Source organism: Oncorhynchus tshawytscha, linkage group LG10 (genome assembly GCF_018296145.1).
Source record: "Oncorhynchus tshawytscha isolate Ot180627B linkage group LG10, Otsh_v2.0, whole genome shotgun sequence".
Taxonomy (NCBI): Eukaryota; Metazoa; Chordata; class Actinopteri; order Salmoniformes; family Salmonidae; genus Oncorhynchus; species Oncorhynchus tshawytscha.
This window is the reverse complement of record NC_056438.1, coordinates 3,581,834-3,596,820: the sequence shown is the minus strand read 5'-3', so window position 1 is coordinate 3,596,820 and position 14,987 is coordinate 3,581,834. Positions and strand designations below refer to the sequence as shown.

The window sequence follows — 14,987 nt, the reverse complement described above, 5'->3', positions numbered from 1 at the left end:
CTTTGTTACCTGTATATAGGACCTGTTGTTACCTGTATATAGGACCTGTTGTTAGTAACAGTCTGTTGTTACCTGTATATAGGACCTGTTGTTACCTGTATATAGGACCTGTTGTTAGTAACAGTCTGTTGTTACCTGTATATAGGACCTGTTGTTACCTGTATATAGGACCTGTTGTTTAACCTGTATATAGTTACCTGTTATTAGTAACACCTGTATATAGGACTGTTGTTACCTGTATATAGGACCTGTTGTTACCTGTATATAGGACCTGTTGTTAGTATATAGGACTGTTGTTACCTGTTATAGGACCTGTTGTTACCTGTATATAGGACCTGTTGTTAGTAACAGTCTGTTGTTACCTGTATATAGGACCTGTTGTTACCTGTATATAGGACCTGTTGTTAGTAACAGTCTGTTGTTACCTGTATATAGGACCTGTTGTTAGTAACAGTCTGTTGTTACCTGTATATAGGACCTGTTGTTACCTGTATATAGGACCTGTTGTTACCTGTATATAGGACCTGTTGTTACCTGTATATAGGACCTGTTGTTACCTGTATATAGGACCTGTTGTTACCTGTATATAGGTTACCTGTTGTTACCTGTAACCTGTTGTTAGTATATAGGACTGTTGTTACCTGTATATAGGACCTGTTGTTACCTGTATATAGGACCTGTTGTTAGTAACAGTCTGTTGTTACCTGTATATAGGACCTGTTGTTAGTAACAGTCTGTTGTTACCTGTATATAGGACCTGTTGTTACCTGTATATAGGACCTGTTGTTAGTAACAGTCTGTGTTACCTGTATATAGGACCTGTTGTTACCTGTATATAGGACCTGTTGTTACCTGTATATAGGACCTGTTGTTACCTGTATATAGGACCTGTTGTTACCTGTATATAGGACCTGTTGTTACCTGTATATAGTCTGTTGTTACCTGTATATAGGACCTGTTGTTACCTGTATATAGGACCTGTTGTTACCTGTATATAGGACCTGTTGTTAGTAACAGTCTGTTGTTACCTGTATATAGGACCTGTTGTTACCTGTATATAGGACCTGTTGTTAGTAACAGTCTGTTGTTACCTGTATAGGACCTATATAGGACCTGTTGTTAGTAACAGTCTGTTGTTACCTGTATATAGGACCTGTTGTTACCTGTATATAGGACCTATTGTTACCTGTAACAGTCTGTTGTTACCTGTATATAGGACCTGTTAGTTACCTGTATATAGGACCTGTTGTTACCTGTATATAGGACCTGTTGTTACCTGTATATAGGACCTGTTGTTACCTGTATATAGGACCTGTTGTTACCTGTATATAGGACCTGTTGTTACCTGTATATAGTCTGTTGTTACCTGTATATAGGACCTGTTGTTACCTGTATATAGGACCTGTTGTTAGTAACAGTCTGTTGTTACCTGTATATAGGACCTGTTGTTAGTAACAGTCTGTTGTTACCTGTATATAGGACCTGTTGTTACCTGTATATAGGACCTGTTGTTAGTAACAGTCTTGTTACCTGTATATAGGACCTGTTGTTACCTGTATATAGGACCTGTATATAGGACCTGTTGTTACCTGTAGGACCTGTTGTTAGTAACAGTCTGTTGTTACCTGTATATAGGACCTGTTGTTACCTGTATATAGGACCTGTTGTTACCTGTAACAGTCTGTTGTTACCTGTATATAGGACCTGTTGTTACCTGTATATAGGACCTGTTGTTACCTGTATATAGGACCTGTTGTTAGTAACAGTCTGTTGTTACCTGTATATAGGACCTGTTGTTACCTGTATATAGGACCTGTTGTTAGTAACAGTCTGTTGTTACCTGTATATAGGACCTGTTGTTTCCTGTATATAGGACCTGTTGTTAGTAACAGTCTGTTGTTACCTGTATATAGGACCTGTTGTTTCCTGTATATAGGACCTGTTGTTAGTAACAGTCTGTTGTTACCTGTATATAGGACCTGTTGTTAGTAACAGTCTGTTGTTACCTGTATATAGAACCTGTTGTTACCTGTATATAGGACCTGTTGTTACCTGTATATAGGACCTGTTGTTACCTGTATATAGGACCTGTTGTTACCTGTATATAGGACCTGTTGTTACCTGTATATAGGACCTGTTGTTAGTAACAGTCTGTTGTTACCTGTATATAGGAACTGTTGTTAGTAACAGTCTGTTGTTACCTGTATATAGGACCTGTTGTTACCTCTATATAGGACCTGTTGTTACCTGTATATAGGACCTGTTGTTACCTGTATATAGGACCTGTTAGTAACAGTCTGTTGTTACCTGTATATAGGACCTGTTAGTAACAGTCTGTTGTTACCTGTATATAGGACCTGTTAGTAACAGTCTGTTGTTGCCTGTATATAGGACCTGTTGTTACCTGTATATAGGACCTGTTGTTACCTGTATATAGGACCTGTTGTTACCTGTATATAGGACCTGTTGTTACCTGTATATAGGACCTGTTGTTACCTGTATATAGGACCTGTTGTTACCTGTATATAGGACCTGTTGTTACCTGTATGTTTGTTACCTGTATATAGGACCTGTTGTTACCTGTATATAGGACCTGTTGTTACCTGTATATAGGACCTGTTGTTAGTAACAGTCTGTTGTTACCTGTATATAGGACCTGTTGTTACCTGTATATAGGACCTGTTGTTAGTAACAGTCTGTTGTTACCTGTATATAGGACCTGTTGTTACCTGTATATAGGACCTGTTGTTAGTAACAGTCTGTTGTTACCTGTATATAGGACCTGTTGTTACCTGTATATAGGACCTATTGTTAGTAACAGTCTGTTGTTACCTGTATATAGGACCTGTTGTTAGTAACAGTCTGTTGTTACCTGTATATAGGACCTGTTGTTACCTGTATATAGGACCTGTTGTTACCTGTATATAGGACCTGTTGTTACCTGTATATAGGACCTGTTGTTACCTGTATATAGGACCTGTTGTTACCTGTATATAGGACCTGTTGTTAGTAACAGTCTGTTGTTACCTGTATATAGGAACTGTTGTTAGTAACAGTCTGTTGTTACCTGTATATAGGACCTGTTGTTACCTCTATATAGGACCTGTTGTTACCTGTATATAGGACCTGTTGTTACCTGTATATAGGACCTGTTAGTAACAGTCTGTTGTTACCTGTATATAGGACCTGTTAGTAACAGTCTGTTGTTACCTGTATATAGGACCTGTTAGTAACAGTCTGTTGTTGCCTGTATATAGGACCTGTTGTTACCTGTATATAGGACCTGTTGTTACCTGTATATAGGACCTGTTGTTACCTGTATATAGGACCTGTTGTTACCTGTATATAGGACCTGTTGTTACCTGTATATAGGACCTGTTGTTACCTGTATATAGGACCTGTTGTTACCTGTATATAGGACCTGTTGTTACCTGTATATAGGACCTGTTGTTAGTAACAGTCTGTTGTTACCTGTATATAGGACCTGTTGTTAGTAACAGTCTGTTGTTACCTGTATATAGGACCTGTTGTTACCTGTATATAGGACCTGTTGTTAGTAACAGTCTGTTGTTACCTGTATATAGGACCTGTTGTTAGTAACAGTCTGTTGTTACCTGTATATAGGACCTGTTGTTACCTGTATATAGGACCTATTGTTAGTAACAGTCTGTTGTTACCTGTATATAGGACCTGTTGTTACCTGTATATAGGACCTGTTGTTACCTGTATATAGGACCTGTTGTTACCTGTATATAGGACCTGTTGTTACCTGTATATAGGACCTGTTGTTACCTGTATATAGGACCTGTTGTTAGTAACAGTCTGTTGTTACCTGTATATAGGACCTGTTGTTACCTGTATATAGGACCTGTTGTTAGTAACAGTCTGTTGTTACCTGTATATAGGACCTGTTGTTAGTAACAGTCTGTTGTTACCTGTATATAGGACCTGTTGTTACCTGTATATAGGACCTGTTGTTAGTAACAGTCTTGTTACCTGTATATAGGACCTGTTGTTACCTGTATATAGGACCTATTGTTAGTAACAGTCTGTTGTTACCTGTATATAGGACCTGTTGTTACCTGTATATAGGACCTGTTGTTAGTAACAGTCTGTTGTTACCTGTATATAGGACCTGTTGTTACCTGTATATAGGACCTGTTGTTTCCTGTATATAGGACCTGTTGTTAGTAACAGTCTGTTGTTACCTGTATATAGGACCTGTTGTTACCTGTATATAGGACCTGTTGTTAGTAACAGTCTGTTGTTACCTGTATATAGGACATGTTGTTTCCTGTATATAGGACCTGTTGTTAGTAACAGTCTGTTGTTACCTGTATATAGGACCTGTTGTTACCTGTATATAGGACCTGTTGTTAGTAACAGTCTGTTGTTACCTGTATATAGGACCTGTTGTTAGTAACAGTCTGTTGTTACCTGTATATAGAACCTGTTGTTACCTGTATATAGGACCTGTTGTTACCTGTATATAGGACCTGTTGTTACCTGTATATAGGACCTGTTGTTACCTGTATATAGGACCTGTTGTTACCTGTATATAGGACCTGTTGTTAGTAACAGTCTGTTGTTACCTGTATATAGGACCTGTTGTTACCTGTATATAGGACCTGTTGTTAGTAACAGTCTGTTGTTACCTGTATATAGGACCTGTTGTTAGTAACAGTCTGTTGTTACCTGTATATAGGACCTGTTGTTACCTGTATATAGGACCTGTTGTTAGTAACAGTCTTGTTACCTGTATATAGGACCTGTTGTTACCTGTATATAGGACCTATTGTTAGTAACAGTCTGTTGTTACCTGTATATAGGACCTGTTGTTACCTGTATATAGGACCTGTTGTTAGTAACAGTCTGTTGTTACCTGTATATAGGACCTGTTGTTACCTGTATATAGGACCTGTTGTTTCCTGTATATAGGACCTGTTGTTAGTAACAGTCTGTTGTTACCTGTATATAGGACCTGTTGTTACCTGTATATAGGACCTGTTGTTAGTAACAGTCTGTTGTTACCTGTATATAGGACCTGTTGTTTCCTGTATATAGGACCTGTTGTTAGTAACAGTCTGTTGTTACCTGTATATAGGACCTGTTGTTACCTGTATATAGGACCTATTGTTAGTAACAGTCTGTTGTTACCTGTATATAGGACCTGTTGTTAGTAACAGTCTGTTGTTACCTGTATATAGGACCTGTTGTTAGTAACAGTCTGTTGTTACCTGTATATAGAACCTGTTGTTACCTGTATATAGGACCTGTTGTTACCTGTATATAGGACCTGTTGTTAGTAACAGTCTTGTTACCTGTATATAGGACCTGTTGTTACCTGTATATAGGACCTGTTGTTACCTGTATATAGGACCTGTTGTTACCTGTATATAGGACCTGTTGTTACCTGTATATAGGACCTATTGTTAGTAACAGTCTGTTGTTACCTGTATATAGGACCTGTTGTTACCTGTATATAGGACCTGTTGTTACCTGTATATAGGACCTGTTGTTACCTGTATATAGGACCTGTTGTTTCCTGTATATAGGACCTGTTGTTAGTAACAGTCTGTTGTTACCTGTATATAGGACCTGTTGTTACCTGTATATAGGACCTGTTGTTACCTGTATATAGGACCTGTTGTTACCAACAGTCTGTCGTTGGTAACATGGTGAAGTCCTCTACAATAATGTTAGTGTGTTTCTTTCAGCGACGACTAGATCCACTTCTGTGAGCGAGAGTACTCCCAGAGACCGGAGGTCAGTACAGCTCTGTTTTACAGAGTCAAGAAAACCCACATCCTGCAGTATCAAATCAAATCAAATTTATTTGTCACATACACATGGTTAGCAGATGTTAATGCGAGTGTAGCGAAATGCTTGTGCTTCTAGTTCCGACAATGCAGTAATAACGAGCAAGTAATCTAACTAACAATTCCAAAAAAAAACTACTGTCTTATACACAGTGTAAGGGGATAAAGAATATGTACATAAGGATATATGAATGAGTGATGGTACAGAGCAGCATAGGCAAGATACAGTAGATATCGAGTACAGTATATACATATGAGATAAGTATGTAAACCAAGTGGCATAGTTAAAGTGGCTAGTGATACATGTATTACATAAGGATGCAGTCGATGATATAGAGTACAGTATCAACGTATGCATATGAGATGAACAATGTAGGGTAAGTAACATCTCTATCTCTATTGGTTGTATTTCTATCTATCTGTTGATACAGGTAACTGCCTAAATGAGAGTAAAAATGCTTTTATGAGGGAGTCTATTGAAAGCATTTGTTTCCACGCTGTTCTCCTGAGTTAAATAGGTCATGGACATCCCATCATGCTTAGGGTCATAAAAACCGCCCAGTTGCCCAAATATTTTGGCTACCGTGGATAGAAGAAGAGATCTCAGTGACTATGAAAGAGGGGTCTGAAAGGAGCATAGGGGGTTTAAAGTGTGTGTGTCTGTGTGTGTGTGTGTGTGTGTTGTGTGTGTGTGTTGTGTGTCAGTGTGTGTGTTGTGTGTCAGTGTGTGTGTGTGTCAGTGTGTGTGTGTCAGTGTGTTGTGTGTGTTAGTGTGTGTCAGTGTGTGTCAGTGTGTGTGTGTCAGTGTGTGTCAGTGTGTGTCAGTGTGTGTGTGTCAGTGTGTGTGTGTCAGTGTGTGTGTGTCAGTGTGTGTCAGTGTGTGTGTGTCAGTGTGTGTGTCAGTGTGTGTCAGTGTGTGTCAGTGTGTGTTGTGTGTCAGTGTGTGTTGTGTGTCAGTGTGTGTTGTGTGTCAGTGTGTGTGTGTTGTGTGTCAGTGTGTGTGTGTTGTGTGTCAGTGTGTGTGTGTGTGTGTCAGTGTGTGTCAGTGTGTGTGTGTTGTGTGTCAGTGTGTGTTGTGTGTCAGTGTGTGTTGTGTGTCAGTGTGTGTTGGTGTGTGTCAGTGTGTGTGTTGTCAGTGTGTGTTGGTGTGTGTCAGTGTGTGTGTTGTCAGTGTGTTGTGTGTCAGTGTGTGTGTGTTGTGTGTCAGTGTGTGTGTGTGTGTCAGTGTGTGTGTGTGTCAGTGTGTGTGTGTTGTCAGTGTGTGTGTGTGTGTGTCAGTGTGTGTGTGTGTCAGTGTGTGTGTGTTGTCAGTGTGTGTGTGTGTGTGTGTGTGTGTGTGTGTGTATGTGTGTGTATATGTGTGTGTGTGTCAGTGTGTGTCAGTGTGTGTGTGTGTGTGTGTCTGTGTGTGTGTGTCAGTGTGTGTCTGTGTGTGTGTGTTGTGTGTCAGTGTGTGTTGTGTGTCTGTGTGTGTTGTGTGTCAGTGTGTGTGTGTGTGTGTCAGTGTGTGTGTTGTGTCAGTGTGTTGTGTGTCAGTGTGTGTGTGTTGTGTGTGTGTGTCAGTGTGTGTGTGTGTTGTCAGTGTGTGTGTGTGTGTGTGTGTATATGTGTGTGTGTGTATATGTGTCAGTGTGTGTCAGTGTGTGTCAGTGTGTGTGTGTGTGTGTCTGTGTGTGTGTGTCAGTGTGTGTCTGTGTGTGAGTGTGTGTGTGTGTGTGTGAGTGTGTCAGTGTGTGTTGTGTGTGTGTGTGTTGTGTCAGTGTGTGTGTGTGTGTGTGTGTGTGTGTGTCTGTGTGTCAGTGTCAGTGTGTGTCAGTGTCAGTGTGTGTGTGTGTCTGTGTGTCAGTGTGTGTGTGTGTGTGTGTGTCAGTGTGTGTGTGTGTGTGTGTGTCAGTCACCAAATCTCAACCCAATTGAACACTTATGGAACGTTGCCGGCGTTTTCCATAAAAAAATGGAATATATCTTGGAAGGCACATTGAAGCTGTCCTGGTCGGCTCATGGTGGCCCAATTAAAGGGAAGGTTTAAAGGGTAGGTAGCATAAAGGGTGGCCCAATGCCCAATTAAAGGGAAGGTTTAAAGGGTAGGTAGCATAAAGGGTGGCCCAATGCCCAATTAAAGGGAAGGTTTAAAGGGTAGGTAGCATAAAGGGTGGCCCAATGCCCAATTAAAGGGAAGGTTTAAAGGGTAGGTAGCATAAAGGGTGGCCCAATGCACAATTAAAGGGAAGGTTTAAAGGGTAGGTAGCATAAAGGGTGGCCCAATGCCCAATTAAAGGGAAGGTTTAAAGGGTAGGTAGCATAAAGGGTGGCCCAATGCACAATTAAAGGGAAGGTTTAAAGGGTAGGTAGCATAAAGGGTGGCCCAATGCCCAATTAAAGGGAAGGTTTAAGGGGAACCACATGTAACATACGGTTTTTCGCATCAAATGTCCCAAAGTTACACCTCACTATTCTATTATTCTTCGTGAGAAATAAACAAAACAATGTCGAAGTCATGTTCGGTAAAAATGGAGGACCCAGCAAGGCCAGCCTATTCCCTATACATGTAAACAACAACAGAAGTTCGACTTCAAATGGAAAACTTGAAAATGAAAACTGAAAGTGTTTGCACTCGTGACTACTGGTTTCCAATTGCATTTCCTGCCAAACCTACGGTTAGGTAGATAGATTCCAGATGTCAGCGAGGACTAAGCCAAGGTGGAAAAAGTTGCAAAACTCCCGTAGCCTACTTCAGAGAAAATGCTGAGAAGGTCCCCTACCCCCCCCCAAAAGAAATCGAACACAGATGAGGAACTACACAATTAGAACAAGCAGGTATCCTTTTCAAAAGTGCATTGTGGGTCGTTTAAAAAATATATATCTGGAAATAAGTGAAATAAATATGTTAATAACCCCAAAACATAACTATGTTTGTAGTTATAGGTAACCAGACGGTGACCTAAGTCTTTAACCCACACTGTGTTGTTATATAGGTGAGTAAAAACTCATGTTTCCTACTAGCGCTTGGAACTGGTTCCAGGAAATGACTAAATTATTTGAGGAACCGAATCAGAACCAGAAACTAAAGGGATCTATACTGTTCCGTAACAGAACCGTTATTTTTTTAAACCATGGCAACCCGTAAATAACTCTTCTACTTTCCAGGCATTTTATTTTCAGTGCCACAGAAATCGTAACAACGTGCCAAAGCTCTCACTCTGTCAGGCAGAAACTTATTCCAGCGTCTGTCTGCCAGCTGGAAATCCTTGCTTGTGTGTACGTGTGTAGGCGACCTGCCTCTTCCCCTCTGAAGCCTAGTGTACTGTAGCCCCTCCCCCTCTGAAGCCTTGTGTACTGTAGCCCTCCCCTCTGGAAGCCTTGTGTACTGTAGCCCCTCCCCCTCTGAAGCCTTGTGTACTGTAGCCCCTCCCCTTCTGAAGCCTTGTCTACTGTAGCCCCTCCCCCTCTGAAGCCTAGTCTACTGTGGCCCCTCCCCTCTGAAGCCTAGTCTACTATAGCCCCTCCCCTCTGAAGCCTAGTCTACTGTAGCCCCTCCCCTCTGAAGCATAGTCTACTATAGCTCCTCCCCCTCTGAAGCCTAGTCTACTGTAGCCTCTCCCCCTCTGAAGCATAGTCTACTGTAGCCCCTCCTCCTCTGAAGCCTGTCTACTGTAGCCCCTCCTTCCCCTCTGAAGCCTAGTCTACTGTAGCCCCTCCTTCCCCTCTGAAGCCTAGTCTACTGTAGCCCCTCCTTCCCCTCTGAAGCCTAGTGTACTGTAGCCCCTCCCCCTCTGAAGCATAGTCTACTGTAGCCCCTCCCCTCTGAAGCATAGTCTACTGTAGCCCCTCCCCCTCTGAAGCATAGTCTACTGTAGCCCCTCCCCCTCTGAAGCCTAGTCTACTGTAGCCCCTCCCCTCTGAAGCCTAGTCTACTGTAGCCCCTCCCCTCTGGAGCCTAGTGTACTGTAGCCCCTCCCCTCTGAAGCCTAGTCTACTGTAGCCCCTCCCCCTCTGAAGCCTAGTCTACTGTAGCCCCTCCCCCTCTGAAGCCTAGTCTACTGTAGCCCCTCCCCCTCTGAAGCCTAGTCTACTGTAGCCCCTCCTTCCCCTCTGAAGCCTAGTCTACTGTAGCCACTCCCCCTCTGAAGCCTAGTCTACTGTAGCCCCTCCCCCTCTGAAGCCTAGTCTACTGTCATTGTGATGCTTAATGACTTTCCTATACAGAAAAAAAACTGATTTCAAAAGGGACAGAACTATAAATAAACCGGTACTTGTTGGGGTTCAGAACCGGTACAGAACCCAAAAAATAAAGGTTCTGTTCAGGAAAATAATAATTTGGGTGGCAACCCAAACCAACCCCTGCTTCCTACCCGTTAAGGCACTATGTAGGTGTTTCCTTTATTTTGGCAGTTACCTGTATACATCTTTATTTTCTATTTCTCTATCAGGTTGATATCCTCTCTATGTTGTCCTAGCTCTATGATGATATCCTCTCTATGTTGTCCTAGTTCTATGATGATATCCTCTCTGTTGTCCTAGTTCTATGATGATATCCTCTCTGTTGTCCTAGTTCTATGATGATATCCTCTCTATGTTGTCCTAGTTCTATGATGATATCCTCTCTATGTTGTCCTAGTTCTATGATGATATCCTCGCTGTTGTCCCAGCTCTATGATGATATCCTCTCTATGTTGTCCCAGCTCTGTTGTCCTAGTTCTATGATGATATCCTCTCTGTTGTCCTAGCTCTATGATGATATCCTCTCCATGTTGTTCCAGCTCTATGATGATATCCTCTCTGTTGTTCCAGCTCTATGATGATATCCTCTCTGTTGTTCCAGCTCTATGTTGTCCTAGCTCTATGCTCATGTCCTTTCTATGTGTTGTATCTCTACGCCAGGCGTCCAGAGATTACCATCCTTTCAGCAGAGCCACTGGTGTCTAATACCTGGTTCCCCGGGGCTTCTGGGGGATTCCCTCTTCCTCCTCCTCCTGCCGCTCAGATCTGGGGCAGTACTATACCTCCTACTATACAGGTAACTAACCCTCCTCTTCCTCCTCCTCCTCCCACCACTGATCTGGGGCAGTACTATACCTCCTACTATACAGGTAACTAACCCTCCTCTTCCTCCTCCTCCCACCACTGATCTGGGGCAGTACTATACCTCCTACTATACAGGTAACTAACCCTCCTCTTCCTCCTCCTCCTCCTCTTCCTCCCACCACTGATCTGGGGCAGTACTATACCTCCTACTATACAGGTAACTAACACTCCTCTTCCTCCTCCTCCTCCCACCACTGATCTGGGGCAGTACTATACCTCCTACTATACAGGTAACTAACCCTCCTCCTCCTCCTCCTCTTCCTCCCACCACTGATCTGGGGCAGTACTATACCTCCTACTATACAGGTAACTAACCCTCCTCTTCTTCCTCCTTCTCCCACCACTGATCTGGGGCAGTAATATACCTCCTACTATACAGGTAACTAACCCTCCTCTTCTTCCTCCTCCTCCTCTTCCTCCCACCACTGATCTGGGGCAGTACTATACCTCCTACTATACAGGTAACTAACCCTCCTCTTCCTCCTCCTCTTCCTCCCACCACTATGATCTGGGGCAGTACTATACCTCCTACTATACAGGTAACTAACTCTCCTCTTCCTCCTCCTCTTCCTCCCACCACTATGATCTGGGGCAGTACTATACCTCCTACTATACAGGTAACTAACCCTCCTCTTCCTCCTCCTCTTCCTCCCACCACTGATCTGGGGCAGTACTATACAGGTAACTAACCCTCCTCCTCCTCTTCCTCCTCCTCCTCCCACCACTATGATCTGGGGCAGTACTATACAGGTAACTAACCATGAATGTTGGTTTTCCGTCAATTTGGGGTCGAGGGGGAATTTCTTATATTATTATGTGAGTACCGACAGGAACTATTATAATCACATCACATTGTGATGTCATGATGTGGGACAAAAGTATCTTTATCGGGGGGGGTGTTGGCCAAAAGGGAGCAAAACCATGGTATATCACAGTGTTTTATGATAATCACGATAGACAAAGGTTGACATCGCCCCAACCCTAGTAAAAACCTGTAATGGTTCCCTATGTTTATCCCTGACACACTTTGGGGTCGATCAGATGACTTGCAGTAATGTTGTGTTCTTTCGGATGTGAGTCATGAATAGTTTTGTTTTGCTCCCTGGCTCTTCCAGCCTCCCCCTCCTATGATGAGGGTGATTAGAGAGAAGAGACAGGAACAGGATCAAGTGTTGCCTTCCTCCTCCTCACCCCTACACTCCGTCTCCACGACTACCATCGCCACGAGACTGACACCGGACCAGAATCCTCAGTTCCAACCCACAGTCACGCCCCAGTCCAGAGGGCTCAGTGGGTAAGAGAGGGGGAGGAGTGGGCGGAGAGGTTGACAGCACAGTCTATTAATCAGTTCTTAGAATTCTGTTTTGGTCTGTGGAGTTCTAGATCAGTTCAATGTTGAGAGGCTGTTTTTGGAGTCCAAAATCTGACATTAGATCAAATTCATCCTACTTGTACTGGTGCTTGTTGCTTCAATGTGTGAATTGGTGTTTGTTTGTAGCCACAGAGCTCCAAAACCTCCCAGACCTTCTTTCCCCTTTATATCCAAACCTGATGACACGCCGTCACACGTTGATGACACGACGGGAGTTGCTACTGCTACTGTCGACCCTCCCCTCTTCATAGAAAACAGTCCGGCACTACACACGCACACTCCGACCAGCAGACACACCGAGGACACCAGACCAGCAGCTTTTCACAGTGACCTCTTGATCTCTGATCCTTTCTCACCTCTGACCTTTGCCTCTGGCAGCCAAACCGACCAATGGGTGCAGTCCTCCTCAGTCCCACCCCCTCATTCCACTGTTGCCTTGACAACTCCCTCCTCCCCCCTCCTCTGCTTCATAACCGGCCCAGGCCACACCCTCGCACGAAGAATAGCCTTACGACCAATTAGGCGAGAGGTCAAGGTTCAGACCCTGGTGAGGCTGGGACAGACAGAAAAGTGAGGTCACAGAGAACCAGGAAGTGAGAAATCAGGAGGGGAAGTACCTTCAGGAGCTCCTGGACGCCTTCAGCTCAGACGATTGGGGCTTCCCTGATCACCATAGCAACGACAACAGAGAGAGCGACTCGGAAGAGGAGGAAGATATGAGTACTCTGAGAGCCAGGATACAAGCCTTCGAGCAGCAGCAACAGGCAGAGGACCACGGTAGCCATGGAGACAACGGCGCGTCGCTAGGGCGGGGGAGACCTGAACCCCGTCACCGAGTCCAGCCCCCGTCCAAACCGGCCCCTCCCATCGCCCCTAAACCCTCCCTCGCAACCAAGACCTCCTGCAAAGGAGTCTGGCAAGGAGGAGGCTCGGTGGCAATCGACGTGAACTTGACTGTTGATACAATCACCACACAGCCCTCTCCCAAACCCAGTGACCCTCTCCCAAACCCAGTGACCCCTCTCCCAAACCCAGTGACCCCTCTCCCAAACCTATTAAGACCACCTCAAGTACCCTGTCCCTCCCCTTAACCCTATTGTCCCAATACCTGCACCCCCCCTGCTCCCTGAAAGCCCCCTCTGAACCCCAAAGACCAGACCGCCAGGCGAGGCAGACAGAGGGGACACCCCAAATTCCCTGTCCTCCTCCCAGACCTCCAGTAGCACCCAGGACTAAACCCTCCGTAGACCTCCACAGCACCAACACTAAAACCCTCCGTAGACCTCCACAGCACCAACACTAAAACCCTCCGTAGACCTCCACAGCACCAACACTAAACCCTCCGTAGACCTCCACAGCACCAACACTAAACCCTCCGTAGACCTCCACAGCACCAACACTAAACCAAGTGTTGCTCAGAAGCCCACTGCCATGACGTCATCCGGTCGGCGAGTGGTAAGTGTGTGTAAAGCAGCACTAAGCTACCTATGATGTGTTTTGATAAGTGCGATAGCCTGCTAGCTGAGCGGTGCGATAGTTTTCATCAAACATGGTAGGGGTTTATAGGATGTGTGGTAGCGAACGTGCGAGAATCATAATTTGTTACGCAACCCACCATGTGAAACCAACAAAATTGCCATGATTGTGTGTGAACAGGCCCTGGGTGTGGGTGTGTGTCATTCAGCTTCAGTTTGAAAACCTCAGTTATGCCACAGGAGGTTGGTGGCACCCTATAATTGGGGAGGATAGGCTCGAGGTAATGACTGGAGTGGAATGAGAGGAAATGGTATCATATACAGAGCAGAAATATTCATACCTTCTTCCACATGTTGTTCTTGTCACTGGCCTACACACACACACACACACACTACCCCACATGTCGAAGTGGAATTGTTGTTTAGAAAATATTTACAAATCAATAAAAAATGAAAAGTTGAACTGTTTTGAGTCAATAACTATTCAACCCTTTTGTTATGGCAAGCTTATTTTTTTATATATATTATTTATTTAACCTTTATTTAACGAGGCATGTCAGTTAAGAACAAATTATTATTTACAATGACGGCCTACCGTCCGACCAAACCCGGACGGATGTTAAATATGTTCAGGAGTAAAAATGTGCTTAACAAGTCACATAATAAGTTGCATGGACTCACTCTGTGTTCAATAATAATGTTTGACATGATGTTATTAATGACATCCTCATCTCTGTACCCCACACATACAATTATCTGTAAAGGTCTCTCAGTAGAGCAGGGAATTTCAAACACAGATTCAACCACAAAGACCAGGGAGGTTTTCCACAGCCTCGCAGAGAAGGTCACCTACTGGTAGATAGCAGACATTGAATATCCCTTTGATCATGGTGAAGTTATTAATTACACTTTGGATGGCGTATCAATACACCCAGTCACTACAAAGATACAGGTGTCCTTCCTAACTCAGTTGCCGGAGAGGAAGGAAACCAGTCAGGGATTTGAACATGAGACCAAAGGTGACTTTAAATCATTTATAGAGTTTAATGGCTGTGATACTTACAGAGTGATAGGAGAAAACTAAGGATGGATGAACAACATTGTAATTACTCCACAATACTAACCTAAATGACAGAGGGAAAAAAAGGAAGCCTGTACAGAATAAAAAATATTCCAAAACATGCATCCTGTTTGCAATAAGGCACTAAAGTAAAACTGACAAAAATGGGGTAAAGA

General features: G+C 43.6%; 1 protein-coding gene across 2 annotated transcripts in view; it reads left to right on the top strand.

Moving 5' to 3' along the window:
• LOC121847378 (wiskott-Aldrich syndrome protein-like) overlaps positions 1-12,006 on the top strand; it is a 37,271-nt gene extending 25,265 nt beyond the window's left edge. For both annotated transcript variants that reach the window (XM_042328018.1, XM_042328019.1), the window contains exons 4-5: positions 5,718-5,766; positions 10,701-12,006. In XM_042328018.1, coding sequence (XP_042183952.1) covers positions 5,718-5,766; positions 10,701-10,917 — 266 coding nt within the window. In that variant the 3' untranslated portion in view covers positions 10,918-12,006. The remainder of the gene's footprint in view (positions 1-5,717; positions 5,767-10,700) is intronic.
• Positions 12,007-14,987: the final 2,981 nt, after the last annotated feature.